The sequence below is a fragment of the Crocodylus siamensis genome, chromosome 6 (assembly GCF_052110815.1).
Source record: "Crocodylus siamensis isolate JL-2025a chromosome 6, ASM5211081v1, whole genome shotgun sequence".
Lineage (NCBI taxonomy): Eukaryota > Metazoa > Chordata > Crocodylia > Crocodylidae > Crocodylus > Crocodylus siamensis.
In genome coordinates, this window is record NC_143400.1 from 4410208 (window position 1) to 4425214 (window position 15007).

Here is a 15007-nt window from a genome sequence, read left to right on the forward strand (position 1 = left end):
CGAGATTTATCAACTTCGTTTATTATCTCTTCAAAACCGTCAGGCCCTAGATTATATTTTAGCTTCTCAGGGCGGGGTATGTGCTTTAATTGGGAACCAATGTTGTACTTATGTCCCAGAAAATTCCCAAGGTATAAACAAACACATTTCAACTGAACAGGCTTTTGAGCTGTGGAAAAGTCAGGAACGTGAACCCACTGTCTTTGATTCTCTCTGGAGCTGGTTGCCCAAGCTCGGAGGCCTAGGAGCGGGCATCCTTAACCTCCTGATCACCAGTGTTGTGTTGTGTTTAATTACTCCTCTTATTTGCGTGCTGTAACACCCTCCTGCACAAAGTCTGTGCATCCCCCTTCCCGAGCGCCTCATTATACCCTTGCATTGCCTCAAACACTCAATTACTTTTTGTCTTCAGAATATGAGAAAACTCAGCCAAAACTTTGTTGAGTATTCTCAAAGGGGGAGCTGTTGGTGACACTGGGCATAACCCTGGGTAACTCAGAGGGATGGAAGACCACGAGTGTCGAGGAAGTCCTTCTGCTCCAGGCTCAGAAGAGCGAAAGCCCCGCCTTGCCCAACCTTTGCAACCCTTTCTCTCTGGCGCCTGCAAATCTCCTGTCCTTCTGGAAAGCAGGCGACCTAAAACTGTTATCTGTGGAATGCAAGGGCACGGCTCGGAGAGAGAAAGGAGGAGGGAGGACGGAGGAGGGAGGGGGGTGGCCAGCGGGTGGAAAATCACTGACAGTGAAACTGACCGGGGTATAAAGATCTCGCTGTTGCAGGGTTAGGTGTGCAGGATTTGAGACCATACAGTCTCCCTGCGCCTTTTACTTGAGCTCAAATAAACTCTGTCTGCTTCTCCCTCAGTGTGTTTATTTGGCGTGACGCACACCGGGCAACGAACCCAATTGTTGCCTCCCTCGGGCACCTTGTGCCGGTAACAATCTGACTGTGTAGACATCAGTGCCACAGTCACCTAGTTTTTTAATGAGAATAGGGTGAGAGACCGTGTCGAAGGCCTTCCTGAAGTCCGGAATCCACCACGACACCCGTGTCCAAGGATTTTGTGACCTGGTCGTAGAAGGCCACCAGGCTGGTCTGACAGGACCTGCCCCTAATGAACCCGTGTTGGTTGCCCCCAAGCATAACCTCCCCTGCTGGTCCCTCGCAGACGTGCTCCTGGATTATTTTCTCAAAGAGCTTCCCCAGGACTGAGGTAAGACTAATGGGCCCCAAACCACAAGGTAATCAAGGTCACCCCAAACCACAGGTAATCATGAAGGCATGTTACCTGGGGCCCCTCCTTGCCCCCACCCCCAGCTGGGCCTTGGGACCTAGTGTGCAGGCAGTATCACACACGCGCACCCCCCCTCTATATATCCCCATCCTCCCCACACCCACCCACCCACACCCCCTACACATCCCATACATATACCCCCCCATCCTACTCTGCACACACTCCCCCACATACACTCCCCACACACAATATACAAGTGCTAAATTTTATTTCGATCTATTATCCAATCATCTCTACATCCACTACTAAAAAAACCTTAAATCAAGACATTTTTTAAAAAATAACATTTAAATAGGCTACCACAGATGCTTGATGTTTAGTGTATGACTCGTTTTTACATCTATAATTTGTTTAAAAGATCTTCTGAAACATAGGGCAGATGACAGACTGGAATTTGGGAGGGAGGGGCCAGGGGCATAACTGAGTGCCCCAGGGGCCAGAGTGGGGTCCTGGCACCCAGAAGGAGGCAGCAGCGAGACAGAGCTCTGGAGCACAGACCTGGTGGGAGAGGCAGACACAGACACCCTGCATTTATTTGCTCCGCCTGACAGCAGTGAGGGGTCCCAAGGCTGGGGGGGGTGGGCAGGAAGCTGCTCCCAAGGTTCCCAGAGCGAGGCATAGGTATGGCAGGAATAGGAGGGCTGGGGTGGGGGCTACTCCTCTTCTTCCTTGCTCCGTGACAGCATCTTTCCCAAAAAGAGCCCGACCCCCAAGAGACCCCCAAAGAGGGCGACACCGGCCGCCCCAGCAGTCACAGCATCCCGGACCTAGGGGGAAGAGAGGGAGCGGTGAGTGGGGGGGGCAGGAAAGTTCAGAGCCAGGATGCCCAGGTTCCCAGCCTGGCTTTGCCCCTGCTCCAGGCCTGTTTCCCCTCTGAGGCTCTAGGGGATGGCTTGCTGGGGGAGTGGAAAACATGCAGCACCTGGCACTATGGGCCCCTATCCTGGACTAAGGGGTCTGGGCAGCACCCACTTAACAGGGACCCCATCCTAGCTAGGGAGGCCAGATCCTGCCTTGGGGTGGGATCTATGACAAGGAGGGCCCCAATTCTGCCTGGGGGTCCTAATCTTGGTTGGGGTGGATGTCTCAGATGGGGACCCCAATCTTGGCTGATGGGGGCCTGATCCTGGCTCAGGGATGGGGTGTCCTTGGACAAGAAGGGCCCCAATCCTGGCTGGGAGGGGGCGGTGTCAGGGGCAGTAGGCAGCCCTGATCCTGGCTGCAGGGAGTGTTGGGGGTAGTAGGGGGCCCAATCCTGGCTGGAAGGAGGCTGTCAGGGACAAGAGGGTCATGATCCTGGCTAGATTCATGCAATCCTGACTGGGAGGCCCCTGATCTTTACTGGGGTGGTCTGGGACAAGCAGGGCACCAATCCCAGCGTGGGGGAGAGCATCTTCTCTGAGGGTGGGCTATGGGATAAGGGGCCCCGAAACCCAACTATGGGGGCCTGATCCTGGCTGTAAACACCCACCTGGTCGCTGCGAGGGACACCATAGCGCAGCTGGGTGACGAAATGCTCGCAGTTTTGACTGGTGATGCTGTAGGACAGCACCCGACCCACTTGGGCCTCAGCGTCAAACACGATGTCCTCGCGGGGCCGTGCTGGCATGTCTTTGTCATGCAAGTTGTTCACTTGGTACCGGTCGGCTGCCGTCACGGTCCAGAGCGGGTCCCGGCGCACCACCGCCTTGTCCGTCAGCACCGAGAACAGGCTGGAGAATCCTGCCTCTGCTGCCACCCCTGGGGGTGGGCCAGACATGTGTGGGCACGGGCAGGGCTTCCCAGCCACCATTACCAGGGTTTCCACTTACCACAGAGCAAGAGCAGGCACATGGGTAGTCAGCGTGGAATAAATGTAGCCACTTGGGTAATTAATACAGTATAAATATGGGCCCATGGGTAGTTAACATGGGATAAACATGGGCACATAAGTAGCTGACGTAGGACAAGAGCAGGCACACAGGAAGTTAATGGGCTAAGTGCAGGCACATGGGTAGTTAATACAGGATAAATGTGGACATATCTGTAGTTAATGCAGGATAATTACAAATAGTTAATGTGGGACAAGGGCAGGCACATGGATAGTTAACAAAGGATAAATGTGGGCACCTGAGTACCGAACGCAGGATAAGCAAAGGCACGTGGGTAGTTAATGTGGGATAAACATAGGCACCCACGTGGTAGTTTATGTGGGAAACACACAGGTCATAGGTGGTTAATGTGGTATAAACATGCACAGGCCACAATTAGTGCAGGATAAGCACAGGCATAGGGGTATATAACAGCAGAGAAGCACAGGCCCAAGGGTAGTTAATATGGGATAAGTGTAGGCATATACATGAGTAACATGGGATAAGCATGGGTGCCCCGGTAGATAACGTGGAATAAGCGTGGGTGCACAGGTAAACATAGGATAAGCATGGGTTCATGGGTAGCTAATGTGGAATAAAAATGGTCACATGGTAGTTAATATAGGATAAGAGTGGGTGTGCAGGTACTTAACGGGATAAATGTGGGTGCATAAGTAGTTAACATGAGATAAACATGGGCACACAGGTAGTTAACATAGGATAAGAGTGGCTTCCAGGGGCTGAGAGATGGGATAACATACACGTGGCAATCCCTACATTATAATCCTGCATTAACTACAGATATGTCCACATTTATCCTGTATTAACTACCCTTGGGCCTAGTTGGGGACTGGAATCAGTCCCTGGCATCAGCATGAACCTGCCCACACCCAAGAGGCCTTTACCCTGGAATAAGGGGCAGACACACACAGGTTCTCCCAGGCTACTTGTGTGTAGCATGTGCTATGACACTGCCCCACCACTAGGGGGCAGGAGCTGTTGACTCCCAAGGGATGACACCACTTAGGGGAGCAAACACACAGCACTTACCCTGGGGGATTCACTGGATTTTCTCTGATCCTAGATAAACTGGGATAAGCCTGGCCATGTGTTGGCACCCTCTAGGCCACTCCAGAGTTTTACGTGCGCCTAAAGACTCCCCCCCAACTTCCTCCTGCTTACCTTGGGGGGCCATATGGACAACATAGCCATAGCCCACGTAGACAGCCCAGTGGTCGTAGGTGGCGCGAAAGATCTGAATGAGATCCCCAGGCTTGGGCTCCTTCTGCTGTAGGGAGACCAGGGCAGGGTCAGGGGGAGGGGCAGGTTGGACCAGCCCCCAAGCCGGACTCCCAGGCAGTGCCAGTGCCACCCTGGAGCAACCCAGCAACACCCCCCCCCTTGGCCTTGGTAAAAGCGTGAGCTCTTGGACAGAGAAATAGATCATGGTCTATCTAAATTTCAGAGTAATTCATTCATTAAGCTGAAAATTAAGAATACCGGTATATACTAGTTCATGCAGAATTATAAATTATTATTCATGGATTATATTACATGCACTACGTGATCCCGTGTGGACAGATATGGAAACTATTTGCTGACTTATCTATTTACACGTGTTTGCTATTTTATCACCAATTAGTCATGACTGCAACTATTGCTATTAACTTTGGGTCAGTGCCTCCATTAGCAGGAAGAATATTCACCTGTGATTGTTTTCAAGAATGGTCATTAATGGTTGAATAATGGTGATGATACCGTATATATCTATCGGGTTGGAGGAAATTCTCCAGGCAAAACTTTGGAGACAGGGGGATTAGGAGAAAGAGTTATTAACAGATGACTGCACTAGTGACGACGATACTGTCAAGCGTTATATAATAACCACAACTAGCATCACTGGTCGCTGCTCCTGTCAGTGGAAGATGTTCTGATGGGAAAATGTCGTCTTCCACCAACAGGAGTAGTGGTGATGACGGTGCTAATGAGGATAACGATGGCTGGTGCTGTCATTATTGTGACGGGCCACTCTCACCTATTCCAGGCCCTGCTGGGTCCCCAAACCTGCCGGGACTCTATGCTGGGTGCCCCTCAGGTGCCCCCATGGCCTCCACGCCAACCCCGTAACTACAACCGGGGTTAAACCTCACCACAGCACAGATGCCAGCACACCCCTTCCCAACCACAGTTCACTCCCAGCTCCGGGTCACTGCCCCACCGCAGGCCGCACGGCCCCTAGCTCCCTCCCTGCCGCTCTGTCGGGGAGCCGGGCTGCCTGTGCGCCCCTGGTCCCCCTCTCCCCCGCCCCCAGGACCCCCTCTCCCCGCAGCAGCCAGGGCTCGACTGCCCTCTTTGCTTCAGGCTCCAGGTTTATATACCCCAAAGCCCCACCCTGCCTGGTCACATGACTCCCCAGCCATCCACAGGGGTCTCCCCTTGGCTGGTGGCCAGCCTGCCCTCCCCCGCTGCAGCCCCACAGCCCTCTCCCCTTAAAGGGACAGCTGCCTCCTTCACCCCGTTATACGGGGACTCAAAACCATTTACTCTTGCCCCCTTAAAGAGTGTCAAGTCCACTCTTTTTTTTCCATTTCCATTTTCCACAGCGGGAAAAGGTAATAAATTAATTTAATTTAATGTAAATCATTTGTTTAAATATAAGAAATAAGAAAAAAATAAAATTTAAATTTAAACAATGCAAAATAAGATAACAGCGATAAAATTAAATTTGTATTAAAATGAACACGATAAAAATTAAAAGCAATAAAATGGAATAAATTAGTCTGCATCATCCCAGCCCGGGACTGTCGAAACCTGGAAGGACAAATCCCCCAACCGCTGTGGTGGCCGGCTCCCCGCGTTCACACCCTCCCAGGACCCGGCTCTGCCCCCCGTGCTGCGGCACCCTTCGGGAACAAGAGAAGAGGATGAAACGGAACAGAAGCGCCACCAGGAGGGGCCCAGGCCGCAGACCACGGACACGGGAAGGGAAGGAAACGGAGCCAGGGACAAGGGCCCGACGGTCCCGTCCGCAGCCCGGCTCTCCTCGCCGCGCGGGGTGTCTGCGGGGCCTGGGGAGGCCCAGGTTTCGCTCCCCGCGGTTTGGGGGTCTCTTCTCTTCTCCACTGGGGGGGGGCTGTCCCCGGGCCGTGATGCCTAGTGGGGGGGGCGGCTCCGGACACCTCCCCGGGGCTTGGGGGCACCGGGGGTCATGTGGTTGTTGGGGGTGGGACCAGGGCCCCGTCACCGGGCACCAAACGTTGTTTACTGCCAACCGGGAGGCCGGCGGGGCGCAAAGGACGATGGGGCCGGGCGGCCTCGCCCGCACTGGAGAGTCTCCGGGCTCGGGACCCGCAGCACCGGCACCCCCGGCCCTTACCGGCTCCGCGACCCGGCCGGCCATGATCCCTTCCCCGCGTCGCCTCTGGCGCGGAGCAGCTAACCCGCCCCGCCCCCGCTCCTCGGCCCGCCCCCCGCCCCGCCCGGTTCCAGGCCTGCGCGCCGCCGCGGGACTTTCGCTTTCTCTTGCAGCGCGAGCCCGGCCGGGGCGCCGGGGCCTGGACCCCCCCGGGCCGGGCCTGGGGGCTGCCGGGCGGGTGGGGCCCGGGGCACGATCCTGGGGTGCCAGCTCCTGTCCAGCCTTTCTTAACCCAGGGGTCGTGACCCAAAAGAGGGCTGCAAGAGCTTATGAAAGGGTTGCGAAGAAACTTTAAAAATGGAACAATACACTTTTAAAAATGAATTCTCCTTCAAAGGAGAAAAATGTGGGAAACTGGCTTTTGCCTCCCATGCACCCCGCCCCTGCCCCACACCCTGGGGGGCTGGGACCTGGGGCCGGGGGATATCTTATTACTGATAGTCACCATTATCAATAATAATGTATACTTATAATAATGTGAGTAGCATATGTACATCAATAACTATATGCACACACACATGTATGTGCATATATACATATGTATGTATATAAATACAAGTGTGTACCTATATACATCCATTCCTTCCATCCAGGAAGAGTGCACACCAACTGCAGACACCTCCTCAGCCTGACAAAGGGTGTTCGAACATGCAGGCTTGCTCATTTTTTCCCCCCAACTATTTAAGTTGGTCTAATAAAAGATACCAGATTCACCCAAAGAACCTTGTCTACATACACACATACATACATAATGCATGTATTTATTATATATCTATATGTCTATCTATATACCCTCATCTATGTCTATATCTATATTTATATAGCTCTATGTATTTACATATATCTATATAGCTATATTTTACTTACGTATCTATCTATATATGTGTGTCTATATATCTATAGCTATACCTTTATGCCTCTCTCTGTCTACACATACTTAGTGTGAGAGAGAGCTATAGCTATGGATGCAGACATATTCATCTATTTGGGGAAAACAAATAGAAACAAACTATGGGTAGAAAGGCATGGGATTTATTTGGGGCCAGGGCAAATCTTGATTTCCTTTGGGGTGTTTTTTCTTGTTTTTTTGTGGAGGGTTTCTTGGGTTTTGTCTTTTCTTTCTTGGCTTTTGGGTGTGTTGCTTGTCATTTGAGGGAGGGGGCTGGGCTGTGGTGATGCCTGGCACAGCTGCAGTTTCTTTGCTCGGTGTATTTGCCTTGTTTTTTTTGCACTGGTTTTGGGGCATTTGGGGGGGAGAAATTGAGGGGGGGATAAATTGCCATTTAGGAAGATATCTTGTTTCTTGGGAAGGGGTTGAGAAGCTATGTGTATATGTGTGTGCACACTGTGTGTGTGTGTTTGCCTCTGTGTGTGTGTGCGCACGTGCACGTGCATGTACATGTGTTGCAGGGGTGACATGGGTAAGGGCCCCCCAACTTCGTCCTGCACTGGGGGCAGTCTAGGGCTGGGGACCAGGTGGTCCCTGTCCCAGTGGCCTGGGGTAGCACGGGCACCGCCCACCCCCTGGCCAGGAGACAATAAAGTTTGAATGCACGGAGATTGTGACATGCATGAAAAAGGACCCAAGAGGCCCGGCTCCCAGTCCCCTATGCTCCCACCCTCCCCAGCCCCCACTGCCCTCTCAGAGCTGGGGAGAACCCGATTGTCCCAATCACACCAGCAGTTCTCCCCCAGCACAAAAGCACCCCGGCCTCAGCTCCCGCCCTGCCCCCTTACCAGCCCCTGGCCCCGGGCGTCCATGATCCTGGTGCCTCACGCTTGCTCAGCTGCCTGGTGTCAAAACAGCTGAGTTTCTGCCAGCAGCTGACGTTCTGCCTCCCTGGTTATTTTGGGCTGGGCCTGGCCTGGCCTGGCGGTGTTAACCCCCACCCTGCTGGGTCTCAGAGACAAGCTGAGCTATAAGCAAGGGGCCCCCAAGGATTGCCCCCCTTTGGAGGCTGTGGGGAGCACTGGGGCCTGGCTGGAGTCCAGGGGGGTTGGACCTTGGCAGGTTCCACCCCAGAGCCAGCTGCATCCCAGAGCCAGGCGTGGGGCCCTGTAGCCCAGCGCTGATGCCCCCTCTCAGAGCTGGCTGTGTGGTACACTCAGCCTTAATGCCCACCCCAGAACCAACTGCATGTTAGAATGGGAGCAGGGGTTTACCTGCCTCTGCCTGGGGCTCTGGGGGGATTTGAACCTGTCCCCTCCTGTCCCCCCACAGCTCCCTGCAGTGCCAGAGCTGGCTTTATTGCCTTTGGTGGCAGCCATGGGGCGGTCGCCTTCATTTTCCATTTCAGGCTCCCAGACAGGCAGGGGCAAGGCGGAGAAATTGTGGCGGGGAGGGCGAGAGCTGAGAGGAGGTCCCCTCTGGGTGCTGTATAGAGCCCCCAAGGCCAGGTTCACGGTGCTGGGCACTGTAGAGCCTCCCCGGCATCATGGGGGTCTAAATCAGTTTCAGGAAGGGGAGGGGCTCATGTAGGGGTGGGGGGGGGGGAAAGAGCTGTGGGGGAAGGGTGCATGTGTGTGTCCCAGATACCTTAGTTCTGTGTGTGTCCTGGACACCTGGGTCTGGGATGTGTGGGTGTTATGTTTGTGTCCCTGGCCCCTTGGTTCCACGTACCCGCACGTGTCCGGGATGCCTGGGCCAGGTGTGTGCCTACTCCTCTGGGTGTACGTGTATCTGTGTGCTGGTGCAATCTTGGTGGCCTGGAGGGAAGTTTGGCTGGTGGGGGGGTTGTTTGCGTCTCCCCTCAGCCCCAACCCTCTCTGCCTCCAGAGCTGGCCACCCACATCACCAAGCAGGCCCCATCACTGTGGCCACGAACTCCTGACTTCTGCAGGCGCCAACACCCCATCTGCTTCCTCCCCCCTTAATTGCCCCGCTGACCCTGCTGACCTATGCCCCCCCGAACTACCAACAGGGCATCAGCCCCCAGCATCTGGTAGTGCACTGCCACCCCAATGCTTCAGATCATGCCGTGCTGATTGTGGGCTATGGCTGGGCTGAGTGGGGGTGTAAGAAACACCCCACCCTTTTGGCCAGGACCAGGTCTAGCAGAGCGTCACCTCTGGTTGGCCCATGCACCTACTGAGGCAGGAAGAGCTCCTCGACACGGGCAAGGAAGGATTGCAAGTGATCCAGCTTGGCCGAGTGCTCCTCCTAGATGTCTGGATAATTAAAATCACCCATGATGACCATGTCATGTGCATGTGTGGCCTCAGTCAATTCTTGGGTGAACTCCAGATCGAGTTCCTCCCCCTGGTTTTGCGGTCTGTAGTACACACCTACAGTTAGGTCTCTCTCGCCGTGTGCCCCCTGCCCCCCGCAACTTGACCCAGAGGGTTTCAAGCTGTCTATTTTTGAAGCCGATGTCAACCTCTAAGGAGCTGTATGGCTTTTTCACATAGACAGTAACACCTCCACCTTTCTTCCCCACCCGGTCCTTTCTATGCGGGGTGTAGCCTTCTATAGCTACGCTCCAGTCGTGTGAGGAGTCCCACCAGGTTTGATGTAATATAATAAAGAGAGGGGAGGTTCCTACTTTTGTGAGCCAGTAATTAATTAGCCAAATGATGTTCCTTGGGGCTCCACCTCCTCTTGCACCCTGTCCAAATGCCAACCTGATGGAGTTGGTTTCTATTTGGTTATTACAGCCACTAGCACCCCAGAAAGTCCCCAAATCTGGGTACAATGATACCATAAGCATGAAAAAGCTTGTAATCAAAATCAGTTCACCAGACTGTCTGGCTACTTGTATTCACAGTCCTACGCCCAAGCCGGGGTTTTATCCTCCAACACACTAATTGGGGCTTTACACCTACTATGCTGTTTTAGGCTTGCAAGAGAATTCTTCCTCTGATCCCAGAACCACTCACGATTAGTAGTCTTCTTTATTCCTGCACGTGTGCTGACGTGTGCTGGTCGCTGCTCCACTGCTCCCAGGACCAGTCAGATTCCTGCTTGCTTAGTCCCTCAGGTGAGTAGTAAGACTCCTCTGCATCTTCAGGGTTAGGGACTGTAGCCAGTCCCTATGCCTCTGCTAGGGTCTGCTACACTGGAAGCTGGCTCTTCTGCTGCTGGGCTTCCTGTTCCTCACTCTCCCTCTACTAGGGGAGGGCACATCTTCACGATGCGGCATGTCATGTGCCCAGCCAACTGGATCTGTCATGCCTGACAAAGCACGGTGTTGGTGTTTCTCCTGTGTGTGCTTCTGGCCTGTCTGTAGGTAAGTCTTGGGGCTGTAAACCCCCCGGCACTTCCAGGTCATCTCGGGTCTTGGCGGTTCATATCTTGCCGCCATGCTGATATACCTGGTTCTCCCACTGTACCACTCACACCACTTACTTTTCCCACTGCCTTATAAGGAACTCTGTACAATTTATTGTTTATTTCCAGGAAGGCCTATACTATGGCTATTAGCCTTAACATAACTCAGTTTGCCCTCTACATTCCCCTCCTTGATGCTCCAGAACACGGTGGTATCACACAAACGTTGGTTGACCTTTCATTTGTGACTCAAGGCATGCAGGTTGCTACTACATCTGAGATATGGATCGTCTCATGAGCAGGCCACTGTGTCCTGTATGGACTTACTTTATGGGAAGTTCCGGAGGAGAGGATTTAACTCTTCCTGCCTTGCTTTAGCTTCAAACCTGGTCAAAAGCCTTTGCATAAGGCAAACAAGCACACACTTGGTGAGTGATAATAGGATTCCCAGAGCTAAGACCACCATAAGGAGGTGTAAGGCCACATTGAGGATATAGGTCATAGTGGGTGACCAACTGAACAGAGTTTCCCAGCAATGATGATTATGGCTAACTTTTTAAATTTCTTCCATTACTGAAATGACCGTCTCCTTTGATTTTTGGATGGCAATAGAGGCTCTTTTAGCTGTATCCTGAACCTCTTCGACCTTCTGTAACAGGGTTGGATTTTGTAGGACCGAGTGTCTTTTGATTTTTAAGATGGCTGACTAGATTAGAGAAACATCCCATGGTCAGAATTTTGGGGGACCAGATGCGTTCTTGACAATTTTTACCCGTTGTATACAATGGACAATGCTTTCCTTGTTTTAAAATGGATTAAATGGATTAGCATGACTACTGCCCTTCTGTCTTGCAAAAAGCTGGGGAAATGTCAAGGGTCAGACCCTGTGCAAACAGCATGCTTGGTTTCCATTGGGATCCTACGCTTTTACTTCTTGTTCCAAATCCTTATTCCACAGGACAGGACAGTTACAGGCCACCCCAAAGGGGTGCTAGCTCGCTCCATATATATGTGTGTAGTTGGCTCCTCTTCAGGGACTTGCTTGCCATGCCTTGATGGAGGAAAATAAATCATTATATACCACAAAGGGGAGATCACTGACTCATATACAATAAACAGCATCCAGTGTGATAGTTGTTGTTGTTGTTTCAGGGCTCCACCTCCCCTTATACTCTATCCATGCCGAACCAGACTTGACCTCATCATTCTTAACCCACGGATGATGGAGAATGTCTCACCCAGTTTATACCTCCAGTGGGTTTGTTCTACCACCAGTCTGCTCCTCTAACTTCTCAGAAACCCAGTCTCTTTTACTGTTCTACAGTCACTTGCATCAGTCACTTCTCACTGTCACTCCCACAGTATGCTCCTGATCAACTGTTCCCCTCATTGTCAGCCATTGTAAACACAGTCTGTTCAACTCTATGCCTCCACATAAATTATAGCAACTTCTGGGAGCTGTTCCTCCGTCCCCTTCCTGGGGAAACTACTCTTCCACATGTTAGACTGGAGCGGGGGGTTTGCCTGCCTCTGCTCTTTTATAGTCTTTCCGGTTCCAGTGGGTATTTCAGATCAATCCTCTCCCCTCCTCTGCTGGCTCTGGAAACTCCTCAGGAGGACGCTGTTTGATCACGTCATCTTTCATGCCGTGTTCCATACGTTCTTCCTGGATGCGTATTTTGCATTTTGTTTCCTAACGGGCCAGTAATGGCTTCCCTTTTATATCCCACCCCCCATTACCTCCAGTGTTCCCCCTTTTACCAGGATAAGGCTCTTTTTTCCATGTCTGACACCTATCTTTCTGTTTTCTCTCAGACTTTTTTCTTCAGCAATTACCAGTTTTTCTTCTTCCAGGGAATGAGACAGGAAGTTGGCCATTACATTTCTTCATCCAGGACATCTCTCTATGGAAAAATAAAAGGATTGTAGGGCTAGGAGCTACTGCACAAGTCTTGCATTGTCCATTTTTGAGGACTGTAACAATTTTAGCAGTGCAGTTTATAATTAAAATGAATTTTCTCCCTAATAGGTAGTATTTGGAGAGGTCCACTCCCCACCATATAGCCAGACATTTTCTTTCAGTCATGGAGTATTGGGTCTGTGCTCCAGAGAGCTTGAAGCTGATGTATGCTGTAGATCACTCTTCCCCTTGTACCACTCCTAGAGCTACTCCTGAAGCATCTGTCTGCAGACAAAATGTCTTCTTCAGGTTAGGGGTGTACAATATGGGTCTTGACAGAGAGCCCCTTTTACCTTTTCAAATGCCGAAATTGCTGTTGAAGACCACTGTAGTTTTTTCTGCTTCCCTTTGGTCATATTTGTCAGGGGTGCTACTAATTCAGAAAATCCTGGAATACATTTCCAATAATTGTTTGCTAGTCCCGGGAAGGGCCACAATTGTTTATGGGGTGGTTGGTACTTCCTTATTGGTGTGACTTTAGCAGCCAGTGGTTTAATGCAGCCTTGTCCCACTTGGAAGCCAAGATACTGAGTTTTTTTCTGTCCCTAAGTGTACTTCTTAGGGTTGGCTATAAATCCCGCTGCCCACAGTTCTCATAAAACTGCCCTTAAATTGAGTTGGTGTTGTTCCCAGTTTCAGAAAATATAATAATGTAATCAATTTATGCTGAATAATATGATTGATGGGGCACCAAAACCCAATCCATCAGCCTTGGAATGATGTGGCAGCCCCATGCAGCCTAAAGGCGTGCACATGAATTGTAACAGCCCCATGGGGTGCCAAATGCAGTCTTTTCCTTATCAGCAGCTGCCATAGGGATCTGCCAGTATCCCTTTATTAAATCTAGGGTTGATATAAAATGGGCCTGACCTATCTTCTCAAACATATCTTCTATTTGTGGCATAGGAAAAGTGTTAAATGTAGCAACCGCATTAACTTTCCTATAATCTACACAGACTTAGAGCTGTCTGGTTTGGGTACAGTTACTATAGGGCCCTTCCATGGACTGTGGGACTCTGCTATAATTCCTAGTGCCTGCATTTGGTCTAACTCTCTCTTCATTGACTCAAATAGGTGCCTGGGTAGTCTCCTTGAAAGGCTCCTTGCTGTACAACTCAGGGGTTGGGTATATGATGTTGAGCCCCCTGCGCCACCCCAGGTTTCTTATTAAAGACATCCTGAGACTCTTTCACTAAACTTTGAAGCCAGTCCGTTTGAGTTGCAGATAACTCAGTCCCAATTGTTGGTCCTTCACCCCTCTTGTTCACAAGGGACGGTTTTTCATTGTACGCAAGCTCCTTAGAGCCCACCTCATCATGCATGCACCAGCCTTCCCCCCATGCCACTTCTTAAAAAGGTTGACATGATAGACTTGAAACCTTAGTTGTGGGTTCTGTCCTCCAGACTTCATAATTCACCGGGCCTCCCCTCCGCACTACCTGGAGCGGTCCCAGCCCTTGCTATAGCAGTTTGGGTGTTATCAGTTACAAGTACCTATTCTCCCTTTCAGAAACCCTCTTTCTCTATTGTAATATTGTTTCAGGCATATCTGATTTCTCTCAAGACTCTCCTGAGCAATACTTCTCACTCTTTCTAATTTCTCTTGTAATTCACTTACCCGGTTCAGCCTCTTGTGCCCCCTGGGACTGCCTCTAGCCACCCTTCACAGACCAAATCAAGTAGGCCATGTGGGCAATGCCCATAAGCCAGTTTGAAGGACGTACACCCCATAGAGGCCTGAGGGACCTCCGTAATAGCAAGTAATAAAGCGGGTATCAGCAGTTCCCATTTTCTGGGAACACCTTGGATACATGCTCATAACATTCCCTGTACTGTGCAATTAAATCTCTTGACCAACTTGTCTGTCTGTGGGTGGTAGACAGATGTGCTAAGCTGTTGGATCTTAAGTGTAGCACAGACTCCCTTGAAGACATTGGATATAAAGTGCCTATCCTGGTCTTGAGGTATTCCTACCCTGGAGATCCACTTTAGACGTTCCTCAGCTATCTTGGGGGTGCAGATGGACCTCAAAGGGACAGCTTCCAGAAATCTAGTTGCATAATCTACTAACACCAGGACAAATTGATATCCTGTTCTATTTTGGGGGAAAAGCCCAGCAATATCCATAGCAACATGGTCTAAGGGTTTTTCCGCTAATGACATTGGCATGAGGGGAACACAAGAAACCGTTCGGCACTCAGGCCATTCATGGCAGTAGGTT

The 15007-nt window shown here is 51.3% G+C and overlaps 1 protein-coding gene across 3 annotated transcripts; it reads right to left on the minus strand.

The window, feature by feature from the left end:
- Positions 1 to 1485: 1485 nt before the first annotated feature.
- On the minus strand, positions 1486 to 8400 carry LOC149860594 (phospholipase A and acyltransferase 3-like). Of its 3 annotated transcripts, none has more exons than XM_090055190.1 (4): positions 8297 to 8400; positions 4327 to 4432; positions 2766 to 3034; positions 1486 to 2061 (listed from the first exon to the last, which is right to left on the minus strand). In XM_090055190.1, the coding sequence occupies exons 1-4, from the start codon at positions 8318 to 8320 to the stop codon at positions 1948 to 1950; spliced, it is 513 nt and encodes a 170-aa protein (XP_089911316.1). In that variant the 5' UTR covers positions 8321 to 8400; the 3' UTR covers positions 1486 to 1947. The 3 variants fall into 3 exon arrangements, with proteins under 3 accessions (XP_089911316.1, XP_089911315.1, XP_089911318.1); XM_090055189.1 differs by lacking the exon at positions 8297 to 8400 and adding an exon at positions 6521 to 6607; XM_090055192.1 differs by lacking the exon at positions 8297 to 8400 and adding an exon at positions 6521 to 6559 and having other exon boundaries at positions 4327 to 4429.
- Positions 8401 to 15007: the final 6607 nt, after the last annotated feature.